This window comes from Drosophila willistoni (assembly GCF_018902025.1).
Source record: "Drosophila willistoni isolate 14030-0811.24 chromosome XR unlocalized genomic scaffold, UCI_dwil_1.1 Seg144, whole genome shotgun sequence".
Taxonomy (NCBI): domain Eukaryota; kingdom Metazoa; phylum Arthropoda; class Insecta; order Diptera; family Drosophilidae; genus Drosophila; species Drosophila willistoni.
Genome location: NW_025814057.1, coordinates 7,973,802 through 7,987,249, shown reverse-complemented (window position 1 = coordinate 7,987,249; position 13,448 = coordinate 7,973,802). Strand labels below are relative to the sequence as shown.

The following is a 13,448-nucleotide window of genomic DNA, read 5'->3' as shown; positions in this document are numbered from 1 at the left end:
CCAAATCTGCAACAACTACTTACTTGTACCACAGAAAAGAATGTTATTAACTTTATAACTCTCTTCCAAAATTAAATTTATCAAATCATATAGAAATATAAATTTAAAATAGCTATACTAATTCAATCCTTTTCACTCGAAGACTTTAGTTGGTCCAGCATAAACACAACTCGTATTATTAGATTTAATTATAATAAATAAAAAAAAAAGCCTAGACCTTCCAAAAATGCCGCTGAGTACAAAAAAAGAAAATATTACTTTGAAATAATAATGTATTATTGAACTTTTATTTGGAATGCGATTACAAAATGTAAAAGTGATTGTTCTGCCAATTTTGTTTAAACAGAAAATTTAGCAAGTCAGTTTCGATTTATTTCCTTTTTCCTGATCAACACTATAAATGTTATCGAAAGCCCGCGTATCGAAAACACTAAGAAAGCCAGGATCAAAACGGAGTGAAAAGTTCGGTGTAAAGCAAATAGCAAATATTTTAAGTGTAAGCTTTGAGATCGGAGAATTTGATGTAATAAGCAAAAAGAAACTGCAGCTGTAATCGAATCCCAGTTGGAGAATTAACTTGGCAACACCTGCCCCCCGCTTTGTGCGTTTGTTTTTTGTAATTTTAGTGAAGTGAAGTTAAGTGAAGTGAAATACATGTATGTATGTATATATATACATATTTGAAGATGTGTTGTTGGGTGCAAATGATTAAAAACCGTTATAACTATTTTATAACGGAGACTCTAATTCCTGAAAACTATTTAATGAAACAGATTCCAATTGGTAAGTTAATATATTTATATTCGACGCTTCTGTTTATAGCTTGTCTTTGCTTTTGTTTAGAAGCACTTAAAAGCTGAAATAGTTTATATGTATGTATGTATGTGTGATTGTTTTTATTAAAATATATTTATATACATACAAATGTACATATCTGGCAGACCACACATTGATAATAACTATGTAGATTTGATTCTTGTGAGCCATTATCAATTCGAATTGAATTCCCATAGATAGGCAATGTGGTAGAGAGAAGTACCCTACCACTTTTGCACGCTCCTCCTTGATTAGGGACTCTGATGGAGAGATTTTAATTGAATTATTTTAATCAGTTGACGTGCGAGAATTGGCCACAGAATTTGCTATAAATGGGCTGGCTGTGACCAGAAGCAGTACGAGTAATTCATTCATTCGCCATGAAAGTGTTCGTTGTATTGGCTCTGGCTTTGGCCACAGTATCCGCTGGCACCGTTGTGCCCAAGCAGGTCCATCCCAAGGATGTGCCCGCCGACAACAAGATCAATGGTCGCATTGTCAACGGCTACCCAACCTACGAGGGCAAGGCACCCTACACCGTCGGTCTGTACTTCCATAACGGATGGTGGTGCGGTGGTTCCATCATTGCCAACGATTGGGTTCTGACTGCTGCCCATTGCACAAACGGCGCTAGCGCTGTGACCATCTTCTACGGTGCCACCTGGAAGGAGAATGCCCAATTCACCCACACTGTCGGCAGCGGCGACTTCATCCAGAACTCGAACTGGCCCAATGAGAATGGCAATGATATCGCCCTGATCCGTACCCCCCATGTCGACTTCTGGTCGAATGTTAACAAGGTTGAGCTGCCCAGCTTCAACGATCGCTACAACATGTACGACAACGCTTGGGCTGTTGCCTGCGGCTGGGGCTTGACCACCTCTGGAAACCAACCCGACTGGATGGAATGTGTTGATCTGCAGATCATTAGCAACGCCCAGTGCTCTCAGACCTATGGCTCTCAACCCGAGGGTATTCTGTGCGTCTCCACCGAAGGCCAACAATTGACCCTCTTGCTCGTCCTCATCCTCCTCATCGACCATAGCACTGTCCAAACTCTTGTTCAGTCGATCATGAAACTCGGTCATTGATATCTTTTTGAGAGCGAGCCGCTTGCCAAAGGTCTTCTTGACCTTGAGTCGACGCTTCTTGACCAAATTCTTGTTCTTATTGAGGCCATCGTTGAACGAGATGGCCCGCCGTAGTTTGCGAGAACCAAACTTAACAATACGAACTTGCTCGCTAATGGATGTGGAACCCTGCTCCTCGCTATCATCTTCTGCATCGGCGGCATTCTCATCGCTGGGTTCTTCGAAGATGGTTTCCAAATTGGATGGTCTAAACTTTTTCATATGCTGGCTGTTCATATAGATTTTCTCAATACTCTTCAGTGTCTGGGCATTTGTGTTGAGTTCACGTCGCTGCTTCTTCTTCAAGGGCTTCATTATGGCACTGCTAATGCGATTGAAGTTATCCTTGGCTATGCGTGCGGGCATGCGACGACGCGAGACACCGCCACGGCTGCCCGGTATAGTGGATGATGATGTGGCTGCCGCATAGCTGCAACTGCTGTGGGCATCACTCACATCCGCATCGGTATTTTCCTCATTGTCGTTATAGTCGCTGCAAGAGTCCTGGCTCGAGATGCTGTCCTCATCAATTGAGTGTGGCGTGTGTGCTATGGCCAATAAAGCAGGTGCGGCTGCGGCTGCGGCTGCTGCTGTTGGTCGTGGTGGTCTTGAAGAGCCAGCCTCTTCTTCTGTGTCCGACATAGCTATTGGCTTGCTGATACTCCAGTCAAAGTTGGTGCTAAGAAAAGAAAGAAATTATGTTTAAGTCAGATGGAATGAAAGCCAAGCGGCGGATAACTGCACACTATTTACCAACTAGAACTAGGATGCGGAGTAAATGTTATTTTTGCAAAATTATAAACAATATTTTCCATAATTATTTGTTGTTTGGCTGTCTGCCAAGCATTTCCTTTTATTTATGTTTGATGAATTTTCCGACTATAATTCAAGAATTATTTTCTTATTTAAACAAAAACAAAAAACAGTGTTGATGTTTTTGTAAAATCGATTGTCACATAATGTTGACTTTTAACAGGCTCTGCAAGTGAAAATGTTAAATTTAACAGATCGAGGCTGTGGCGTATGCCGGGAAATTTAAACCTGCTGTTAAAGTTTGAGAGTCATTGGAAAGACACTTGGAATCAGAGTGTTTTAATTACGTGCAAAGATAGCAAATAGAGATGAGACTTAAAGAAAAGATTACCTAACGTATTATTGCCATCACATTTCAAAAGGTCAGCAAAACCACCAAACTTCCAAATCTGCAACAACTACTTACTTGTACCACAGAAAAGAATGTTATTAACTTTATAACTCTCTTCCAAAATTAAATTTATCAAATCATATAGAAATATAAATTTAAAATAGCTATACTAATTCAATCCTTTTCACTCGAAGACTTTAGTTGGTCCAGCATAAACACAACTCGTATTATTAGATTTAATTATAATAAATAAAAAAAAAAGCCTAGACCTTCCAAAAATGCCGCTGAGTACAAAAAAAGAAAATATTACTTTGAAATAATAATGTATTATTGAACTTTTATTTGGAATGCGATTACAAAATGTAAAAGTGATTGTTCTGCCAATTTTGTTTAAACAGAAAATTTAGCAAGTCAGTTTCGATTTATTTCCTTTTTCCTGATCAACACTATAAATGTTATCGAAAGCCCGCGTATCGAAAACACTAAGAAAGCCAGGATCAAAACGGAGTGAAAAGTTCGGTGTAAAGCAAATAGCAAATATTTTAAGTGTAAGCTTTGAGATCGGAGAATTTGATGTAATAAGCAAAAAGAAACTGCAGCTGTAATCGAATCCCAGTTGGAGAATTAACTTGGCAACACCTGCCCCCCGCTTTGTGCGTTTGTTTTTTGTAATTTTAGTGAAGTGAAGTTAAGTGAAGTGAAATACATGTATGTATGTATATATATACATATTTGAAGATGTGTTGTTGGGTGCAAATGATTAAAAACCGTTATAACTATTTTATAACGGAGACTCTAATTCCTGAAAACTATTTAATGAAACAGATTCCAATTGGTAAGTTAATATATTTATATTCGACGCTTCTGTTTATAGCTTGTCTTTGCTTTTGTTTAGAAGCACTTAAAAGCTGAAATAGTTTATATGTATGTATGTATGTGTGATTGTTTTTATTAAAATATATTTATATACATACAAATGTACATATCTGGCAGACCACACATTGATAATAACTATGTAGATTTGATTCTTGTGAGCCATTATCAATTCGAATTGAATTCCCATAGATAGGCAATGTGGTAGAGAGAAGTACCCTACCACTTTTGCACGCTCCTCCTTGATTAGGGACTCTGATGGAGAGATTTTAATTGAATTATTTTAATCAGTTGACGTGCGAGAATTGGCCACAGAATTTGCTATAAATGGGCTGGCTGTGACCAGAAGCAGTACGAGTAATTCATTCATTCGCCATGAAAGTGTTCGTTGTATTGGCTCTGGCTTTGGCCACAGTATCCGCTGGCACCGTTGTGCCCAAGCAGGTCCATCCCAAGGATGTGCCCGCCGACAACAAGATCAATGGTCGCATTGTCAACGGCTACCCAACCTACGAGGGCAAGGCACCCTACACCGTCGGTCTGTACTTCCATAACGGATGGTGGTGCGGTGGTTCCATCATTGCCAACGATTGGGTTCTGACTGCTGCCCATTGCACAAACGGCGCTAGCGCTGTGACCATCTTCTACGGTGCCACCTGGAAGGAGAATGCCCAATTCACCCACACTGTCGGCAGCGGCGACTTCATCCAGAACTCGAACTGGCCCAATGAGAATGGCAATGATATCGCCCTGATCCGTACCCCCCATGTCGACTTCTGGTCGAATGTTAACAAGGTTGAGCTGCCCAGCTTCAACGATCGCTACAACATGTACGACAACGCTTGGGCTGTTGCCTGCGGCTGGGGCTTGACCACCTCTGGAAACCAACCCGACTGGATGGAATGTGTTGATCTGCAGATCATTAGCAACGCCCAGTGCTCTCAGACCTATGGCTCTCAACCCGAGGGTATTCTGTGCGTCTCCACCGAAGGCGGCAAGTCCACCTGCTCTGGTGACTCTGGCGGCCCATTGGTTCTCCACGACGGCGGCAGATTGGTTGGTGTCACTTCCTGGGTTTCTGGTGCCGGTTGCACTGCTGGTCTTCCATCTGGTTTCACTCGTGTCACCGCTCAATTGGAATGGATCCGCGATCACTCTGGTGTTGCTTACTATTAAATCATTTCTTCCGCGAAGGAAATAAATTGCATATAACTAAAAAAAAAACATTATTGATTTATAAATTATTATTTTAGTTGTAAAAGTGATTGCCATAGGCGTAGTTTTCAGCTCTGGAAAAATGTAGATTTCAAGCAAATCATTCAGATATGAAATTTAGTTCTTCTCGAGCTTCTGTTTTCAAAAATTTGACTAAAATTTTCATTTCTATGGAGATGACAAGAATTGGCTTCCATGACAAGAATTTGCCTCTAGAAGTTCTTCAAAATCGCGTATTTAAACGTTTTGTTCATGTCCAGATGTTAGGATAATCGATGTATAATGTTTTGATCTATTCAAATCACAAGTTTCAGACACAACTTGATTCTAAAGAGCTTCACATAACAACGATGTAGGGTTAAACCTTAAAAAAGCATTATTTAACGATCTGACGAAGCAAAAGTTTTGAGGTAAAAATATGGACAACATTCATTAGATCGACCTAACAGGGGAATAAGGATATTTCTTTTAAAAAGAAGTTTATTCAAAGTATTTTCACACAATCAAGTTGTATGAAAAAACTCTTCAATGAAGCTTCTTTTCAAATACTCTGGCAAGGGATACCTAAACGACTGCATAACTTATAGAACGTAATTAAAAATTAAAAGATTCCTTGTCAATTTGCTTTAAACGATTAGTATATTTGAGGTAAATGAGAGCATTTTAGTAGTAAGCCACGCCAGAGTGGTCGCGGATCCATTCCAATTGATGGGTGACACGGGTGAAGCCAGCTGGGAGACCAGCAACGCAACCATCACCAGCACCGAAAGAGGTGATGCCAGCCAGTTTGCCGCCGTCGTGGAGAACCAATGGGCCACCAGAGTCACCAGAGCAGGTAGACTTGCCGCCCTCAGTGTTGACGCAGAGGATGCCATCAGGAATGCTGCCGTAGGTCTGAGCGCACTGAGAGTTGCTGATGATCTGTAGATCGACGCACTGCAACCAATCGGGCAGAGATCCTTCAGTGGTCAAACCCCAGCCGCAGGCAACGGTCCACCAGCCATCGTACATGTTATAACGATCGTTGAAGCTGGGCAGCTCAACCTTGTTTACATTCGACCAGAAGTCGACATGAGGGGTACGGATCAGGGCGATATCATTGCCATTTTCATTGGGCCAGTTCGAGTTCTGGATGAAGTCACCGCTGCCTACCCAGTGGGTGAAAACGGCTTCGGTACGCCAGGTGGCACCATAGTAGATGGTCACAGCGCTAGCTCCGTTCGTGCAATGGGCGGCAGTCACAACCCAGTCGTTGGCAATGATAGAACCACCGCACCACCAGCCATCAGCGAAACCCAAACCGACAGCATAGGGCGCCTTGCCTTCGTAGGCTGGATACCCGTTGACAATGCGTCCATTGATCTTCTCCTTGGGCTGATCCTTGGGGTGAACCTGCTGGTGAATGCCAGTGCTCTTGGCAGACACAGAGGCAATAGCCAGAGCGGCTAGACCTAAAACAACAACTACTTTCATAATGGCCACACAATTCAACTCAATCGTAATCATGTTGGCATACGCTTTTATAGGGAATGGCATTATCATATCATTCGCTCTTAACTTTGTATTTTTCCACTTGTTTGTTTAATTAGTTTTACGCTTAAAGTGTTTTCTTCTGACCGAGATTCACTTAAGCTATCGCTGAGCAAAAGTATTGAGTACAAACTGATAAGCAATTTATAGAAATATTTTGGTTTTTTTGAAAAACTTGAAACGTAAATCAAGATTTATATAATCAGAATTTATCTTAAATTTATAAATTTTGTAGATTCTCTTAGTGTCTTAAATTGATTGTGGAAAAACCCTTAAAAATAGTTATACTTACTAAAATTTCTGAAACTAAACTAGACTTAGTACTACAGGAAATTGATTACCACCAAAAGATTAGACAGTCACCCAAAGGACACTCGAGGGAGAGCCATGTATTTATGTAGAAGGCACCAGGTAGAAAATGTCTGGAAATCACTGAGTTAATCTTTTTCCTTTCCTTTTCGCTCTTGAGAGTCCCAGTTAAAGAGAAATAATTAAAATGTGTTAAATGTTTGATCAAGCTCATTCCTTTTAAAAAAAAAAAAACATTGAATTTCGTTTCTTTGCTTCTCATTGAACATTTAATGAATGGTTTTTCTGGTAATTTATAAATTGTTTATTTATCATCATCCACAAAACTCTTATCAGTGGCCCCCATGGTGTTCAATGGGCAGCAGTTTAATCTTTTCAATCGATGAATGGAATTGAAATCGAGTGGACTGAACTTTTAATTAAAGTGACTGGGCTATTTGTAGTTTGAAGAGGTGCAAAAATTTGCACGCGTGGGCAATTCTGAAAACAAAGAGAGAAAGTTAAACTGATTAAACTGATTTTGAAAACGTATCAAACTACGTTAAAAAATGATAAGACTAGACGGGTTTTCAAGTGGAAGTCTTCTTATAGCATAGCCTATATAAATAACTACCAATGTAGACATTAAGTCAGTTCATTCATCCAAAATGAAACTATTCCTCAGCGTGTTGGCTTTGGCTGTGGCCTCGGCATCGGCCTTTGAATCTGTTGTGCCCCATAAGGACGCTCCCTTGGGTAGCGGTTCTAGCATTGCGGGTCGTATTACCAACGGCTATCCCGCCTATGAGGGCAAAGTGCCTTATATTGTTGGTCTGGGTTTCAGCAGCAGCAGCGGTGGTTGGTGGTGCGGTGGTTCAATCATTGGCAACACCTGGGTGGTGACAGCTGCCCATTGCACAAACAATGCCGAGTCTGTGACCATCTACTACGGTGCCAGTTGGCGTCTACAGGCCCAATACACTCACACCGTGGGCAGTGGCAACTTCAGACAGCACTCGAACTATAATACCAATAATCTGAACAATGACATCTCTCTGATCAATACCCCACATGTGGACTTCTGGTCGCTGGTTAACAAGGTGGAATTGCCCACCTACAATGATCGTTACAACAACTATGCTGGTTGGTGGGCTCTTGCTTCCGGCTGGGGTCGCACATCCGATGACAGCACCGTCTCGGACTACTTGAACTGTGTGGATCAACAGATCATCGAGAACTCGCAATGCTCATCGGTCTATGGCACTGATGTGATCACCAATGATGTCATCTGTACTGCCACTCCTGATGGCAAGTCGACCTGTGCTGGTGATTCTGGTGGCCCATTGGTCACACACGATGGCAACCGTCTTGTCGGTGTTACCTCATTTGTGGCTGCCAATGGCTGCACAGCCGGTCTACCAGATGGTTTCACTCGTGTCACCAGCTATCTGGACTGGATTCGCGACAACACTGGTATCTCTTACTGAAGAATTCCCCCAAATAAATTAATAGCTTCTATCGAAATATCAATTATTTCTCTGTGGTCATTGTACTAAAAGGAGTCTTATCGTCTGGCAAATTATTTCTGACTAGACGCGGCAAACCAAATTGAAAACTTCGATCAATGAACTTATCTTCTTATCTGTTTTTTTTTTTTTTTTGCACTAGCTTTTTGAAATTTTGTTTTGGTTCTTTTGCGGACAAACTGTTAAGAGTGTATTTGGTTGGGGCATATCTGTTTGTATGTCTATTTTGTAGACTTAAAGGCTCATAGCCACCAATGGTTGGCATTTGCAACTAGTGACAGAATTACCCTAAGCCTACAGAAGCCCCTGTGGCTAGGTGGTCAAACATAGATTTTATATTTAAAAACAAAGTCAACATTTTTGAATTGTAAATACCATAAATATTTGTTGTTGTCTTATTCCCAAAAATAGGCATTAGGGTGGACCATAATCACACTCAGTATTCGGAGTTTTGTTACTCTCGACCAGAGCTTCAAATTGCCGTATTGTTTCATTTAATTGTGATTCTCAACTAGTTTTGAGACTTAAACAGACTTTTTTATACAGACAATCTGTTTATGATTTTGTGCTTTTCGAATATTATTAACTTTGCAGTCACACTGTGCGTATACGTTATTGTTTACTTAATGAATGTGTGTCATAAAGGCGGCGATGACTCTAAATTCGCCACTGCATTCGAAATGTAGGAACAGAGTTGGCCGATAGGTGCGGTAAAGTGCAAATTGTATTTACAAACAGTTGAATTTCGATATTGTTAATCATTTTTAAGTATTTTTGGTGAGTTTCAAGTTTGTTTTAAGTGCAAGTATTACCCCAAGCAAAGCTATTGTGATTGTTTAGATTTGTTTAGAAGCACTATTTGAAGTGTGAAACTAATTTACAACAGGTGATAAAGCCCTTTGTTTCCGACCATTAACCAATCAGAGTGTTTTTCAGCTGATTATAAATGCAAGTACATATAAACCTATTCGTTTCCTCCTATAACTCATTCACTATAGATATGAAAAAGAAAAACAAATTATTTGAGTTTTTTTAAGTGCAGATTAGATATACTTCTTTTATATCTTTTTGGTTTAAAAATGTTAGTAGTAAGCAATGCCAGTGTTATCGCGAATCCAGTCCAAGTAGCCAGTGACACGAGTGAAACCAGCCGGTTGACTGGCAGCACAGCCATCCCAGTGTCCAAAGGAGGTGATGCCCACCAACTTGTTGCCGTCATGCAAGACCAATGGGCCACCAGAGTCACCGTAGCAGGTGGAGGTAGCGCCAACAGTTGAAATACAGATGGTATTATCGATGACATAACTACCGAAGATGTTGTGGCATTCATTGTTATCAATAATCTGGACATCAATGCAGTTCAGGTAGTTGGACATGCCTTCACCATCCCAGGTGGCACCCCATCCTGAAGCAACAGCCCACCAACCAGCGAAGCTATTGTAACGATCATTGTAGCTGGGCAATTCAACACGATCCACCAGAGACCAGAAATCCACATGAGGAGTACGAATCAGAGCAATGTCATTGTTCAAATTATCTTGATAATCGGGATGACGGATAAAGTCGTTGCTGCCCACCCAGTGGGTGTACTGGGCTTCATGACGGAAACTGGCACCAAAGTAAATGGTCACAGCTTCGCGTTCGTTGACACAGTGAGCGGCAGTCAGCACCCAGGTGTTGCCAATGATAGAGCCACCGCACCAGGTGTTCACGCCATCCTTGATGAAACTCAAACCAACAATGTATGGAACTTTTCCCTCATAGGCCGGATATCCATTGGTGATGCGTCCTTGGATCTTATTGGACTGCAGCTCCTGTATGGGCACAGGCTTCTTTGAGAGAGTGGGCACAGCGCTAGCGGCGGCCACACCCAAAATCAGGAACACTAATAGCTTCATGTTGAATAAGCAACTAACGACAAATTGCAAAATATCTGTTTATTATATAGACGAGTCTTATCAACCAAGTGTCCGAATATTAAATATATGTCATAAATTTATATTTGAATGGTGATTAGTTTGTCGCCTCGAGGGGGCTGTAAATACATATATCTTTAGAACTCTTGAGGTCATATCTGTACGTGCAAAAGGGCAATTTTTCTGGCCCATTTTCATAATATTTAGTATACTCTTACAAAGGAGTCATATTTATTTTATTCGAAAGTACTCAGCGCATAGAATAAGATATATTCGCTATAAATATACTGGATATAGAGATATGGAGATGAGTCCTCAAAACTATCTGCCCGTTCCCCTGAATCAAAACAAACTTACTGCATATAGTGTTCATAACCGATCCGGATCACTATACACCTAGACCTCGCTTTGCGTTGGTCCAAAAAAACACGACGAAAACTGAAACGACGCAAAGTGAATTAAGATTTTCAATAGGCAACCATGGAAAGATCAAAGATAGGTTCCCGGGCTATGAAAATACTAATTTCTAGAAAGAAAAATTGAGCAAAGTAAACGTTTAAAAACAAAAATATTATTGCATTCATTCATTAAAAAAAACTGCTTCCATTAAATCAAAATAACCTATTCAATTATTTTATCTTTATGAGTTTTTAGTGGATTCGTTCACCAAAAATTTGTCCAGAGTTTGGTGAATAGCTTTTTTTTTGCAAATTTAATAAAAATAAAGCAGTTGATGTTTGCAGCTACCGCCTGGGATACCTTAAAACTTCTGTCATTGTCAGGATCGTTTTTTATAAAAATTCTCCATTCTTTCGTCAATCAGACCCATCGCTTTTGAAATTGGTTTGGAGGTTAAACACTGTTCTACGAACATTTCTACTAAACCATCCCCGAATTTTGACATCAAGACGCAATTATAAACAGAAGTAGGTAAGCTAGATGTCAATGTTGAAAAACCTAAAACTGCCAAAAATTCAAAGGCAGTGTTGGTAAAAGTTGATATTGGCGTTGCCACAATGGCTGATTTAGAACAAAAAAGTTAAACAATCGAACTCACAACAACGCAACAACAAGAATATAACGACGCACAGTAAAAATTAGTACTAATAAAGCAGCGACGCAACTTCGAAAAAACGCAAAGCGGGGTCTAGGTGTATACTACTGTTCTTAACGGAAACGGGAACATTAATTATTACCATTAAAATTATAGATATATTGAAATGATCCAAATTTATCAAGTTCCACCAACCATACCATAAACCTTCTAGAGAAAGCAATCTGTCATTCCGCATAAACTTGATAATTAACAGATTTGTATGAAATGATAATATTTCCAAAAAAAAAAAACGATGAATTTGCAGGGTATACAAACGTCGAAATGATCGAAATTAACTCCGTATTATTAACTTAATGTTTATGTTAAACTTCTTAAATTAATTGATTGCATATAAAACACGACGAATTACATATCTTATCTTAAGTCCTTACCAAGTTTAATTAAATTTATGCCTTAATTGGGTAAATAAATTCAAGTAATTTTCAACGTCAAAAAGCCTGATAACATACAGCTAAGAAGAAGAACCTAATGAATGAAACACTAAAGTTGCCACTTGAATGAAACTCGTCCCAAGCCCCCATGCTGCACTCCCTCCTCAAGAGTAATAGCCCAGTGACAGAATATTTTTTCATAGATATTTTTATTGCTCTTTAAATTTAGTAAGAAATGCCAGTGTTGTCGCGAATCCAGTCCAAGTGGTGGGTAACGCGCTGGAAGCCAGCGGGGTGACCAGCTTGGCAACCGGATCCAGACACCCAGTTGGTAACACCAATCAGTTTGTTGCCATTGTGGGAGACCAATGGGCCACCAGAGTCGCCACCGCATGTACCCTTGCCATCGACGACACGGACACAGATGATGTTGGTGTTCACAATGCTGTTGCCATAGTAGGATTCGCACTCAGAGTTGCCAATGACCTGCAGGTCGACGCACTGGAGCCAGTCGGGCAATGGGCTGCCATCGTAGGTGCCACCCCAGCCGCAGGCAACAGCCCAGCTGTCCTGGAATTGGTCGTTGCGATCGTTGTAGCTGGGTAGCTCAACCTTGTTGACCATGGACCAGAAATCAACATGAGGGATGCGGATCAGAGCAATATCATCGACCCAGTGATCGATGAAGTTGCCGCTGCTCACGTAGTGGGTGTACTGGGCATTGGTACGCCAGGTGGCGCCGAAGTAGACGGTGACACCGTCTCCACCAGTGCAGTGAGAGGCAGTCAGGACCCAGGTGTTGCCAATGATGGAACCACCGCACCACCAACCTCCGCTGAAGCCGAGACCGACGGTGTAGGGAGCCTTGCCCTCGTAGGCTGGGTAGCCATTGGTAATGCGTCCCTGGATCTTCTCAGCCTTAGTGATGTCCTTGGGATGCACCACGCTCTCGTAAGCCGAGGCGGAGGCGACAGCCAATGCCAAAATTGTAATGAATACCTTCATGTTGCTCAAACAACTAGTGCCTTGGTATTTCCTTCAGCGGGCTTTTATACCCACAAAACGCCGAATGCAATCTAAGGATCATATATTTGTCCACCATCTTCGGAATTTGCGAGTACTCCGAGATAAGAGCCCTTCAATTGGAATTTGTAAAATTATGGGCTGAAAGTGATTTTTTTTTTTCAAGTTGTCGTGCGCGGACATAGTTGAGATTAATTAGATTTATGAGTCTGTAGTTAAACTTGTGAGTACTTTAACATCAGATCACTGCAGGTTTTTCTTTGTTTATTGAAAGTAACAAAACTTCAAAATAATAATTGGAAATAATTGGTATTGATATTTTAATTATTGATGTATGTACCTATGTATATTTGTGTCCTATGTATCATATCCTAATACTTTGATGCTTTATCGAATTTATATGTAACTCGTGAAGATTTTTGAACTCATAAATACTTGCAACATCGTTCAACTTTTGCAAGCTGTAAATTCGTTTTTTAAGAAGAGTTTAATTGGTAAT

General features: G+C 40.6%; 6 protein-coding genes across 6 annotated transcripts; 2 read left to right on the top strand and 4 right to left on the bottom strand.

The window, feature by feature from the left end:
- Positions 1 to 780: 780 nt before the first annotated feature.
- On the bottom strand, positions 781 to 2,874 carry LOC6639503 (protein tantalus). Its single transcript, XM_002061931.4, has 2 exons — positions 2,700 to 2,874; positions 781 to 2,625 (listed from the first exon to the last, which is right to left on the bottom strand). Exons 1-2 carry the CDS (start codon positions 2,759 to 2,761, stop codon positions 1,188 to 1,190), a joined length of 1,500 nt encoding a protein of 499 aa, XP_002061967.3. The 5' UTR covers positions 2,762 to 2,874; the 3' UTR covers positions 781 to 1,187.
- Positions 2,875 to 4,303: 1,429 nt separating this feature from the next.
- Positions 4,304 to 5,187, top strand: LOC6639505 (serine protease 1). Its single transcript, XM_002061933.4, has one exon. It carries the CDS (start codon positions 4,339 to 4,341, stop codon positions 5,137 to 5,139), a length of 801 nt encoding a protein of 266 aa, XP_002061969.1. The 5' UTR covers positions 4,304 to 4,338; the 3' UTR covers positions 5,140 to 5,187.
- Positions 5,188 to 5,798: 611 nt separating this feature from the next.
- LOC6639506 (serine protease 1) lies at positions 5,799 to 6,665 on the bottom strand. Its single transcript, XM_002061934.4, has one exon. The coding sequence runs from the start codon at positions 6,649 to 6,651 to the stop codon at positions 5,842 to 5,844; it is 810 nt and encodes a 269-aa protein (XP_002061970.1). The 5' UTR covers positions 6,652 to 6,665; the 3' UTR covers positions 5,799 to 5,841.
- Positions 6,666 to 7,660: 995 nt separating this feature from the next.
- Positions 7,661 to 8,526, top strand: LOC6639538 (serine protease 1). Its single transcript, XM_002061935.4, has one exon. The coding sequence runs from the start codon at positions 7,665 to 7,667 to the stop codon at positions 8,481 to 8,483; it is 819 nt and encodes a 272-aa protein (XP_002061971.1). The 5' UTR covers positions 7,661 to 7,664; the 3' UTR covers positions 8,484 to 8,526.
- Positions 8,527 to 9,543: 1,017 nt separating this feature from the next.
- LOC6639539 (serine protease 1) lies at positions 9,544 to 10,427 on the bottom strand. The gene has a single exon (XM_002061936.4). It carries the CDS (start codon positions 10,418 to 10,420, stop codon positions 9,605 to 9,607), a length of 816 nt encoding a protein of 271 aa, XP_002061972.1. The 5' UTR covers positions 10,421 to 10,427; the 3' UTR covers positions 9,544 to 9,604.
- Positions 10,428 to 12,116: 1,689 nt separating this feature from the next.
- LOC6639540 (serine protease 1) lies at positions 12,117 to 12,934 on the bottom strand. Its single transcript, XM_002061937.4, has one exon. The coding sequence runs from the start codon at positions 12,929 to 12,931 to the stop codon at positions 12,152 to 12,154; it is 780 nt and encodes a 259-aa protein (XP_002061973.1). The 5' UTR covers positions 12,932 to 12,934; the 3' UTR covers positions 12,117 to 12,151.
- Positions 12,935 to 13,448: the final 514 nt, after the last annotated feature.

What these genes read in the sequence shown, in the direction of transcription:
- LOC6639540 (XM_002061937.4), bottom strand. Translation starts at nt 12,931, where the DNA reads ATGAAGGTATTCATTACAATTTTGGCATTGGCTGTCGCCTCCGCCTCG.
- LOC6639505 (XM_002061933.4), top strand. Translation starts at nt 4,339, where the DNA reads ATGAAAGTGTTCGTTGTATTGGCTCTGGCTTTGGCCACAGTATCCGCT.
- LOC6639538 (XM_002061935.4), top strand. Translation starts at nt 7,665, where the DNA reads ATGAAACTATTCCTCAGCGTGTTGGCTTTGGCTGTGGCCTCGGCATCG.
- LOC6639539 (XM_002061936.4), bottom strand. Translation starts at nt 10,420, where the DNA reads ATGAAGCTATTAGTGTTCCTGATTTTGGGTGTGGCCGCCGCTAGCGCT.
- LOC6639503 (XM_002061931.4), bottom strand. Translation starts at nt 2,761, where the DNA reads ATGGAAAATATTGTTTATAATTTTGCAAAAATAACATTTACTCCGCAT. An exon ending in CCGCATCCTAGTTCTAGTTG is followed by an intron (nt 2,626 to 2,699) that starts GTAAATAGTGTG and finishes TTCTTTTCTTAG; the next exon opens with CACCAACTTTGACTGGAGTA.
- LOC6639506 (XM_002061934.4), bottom strand. Translation starts at nt 6,651, where the DNA reads ATGAAAGTAGTTGTTGTTTTAGGTCTAGCCGCTCTGGCTATTGCCTCT.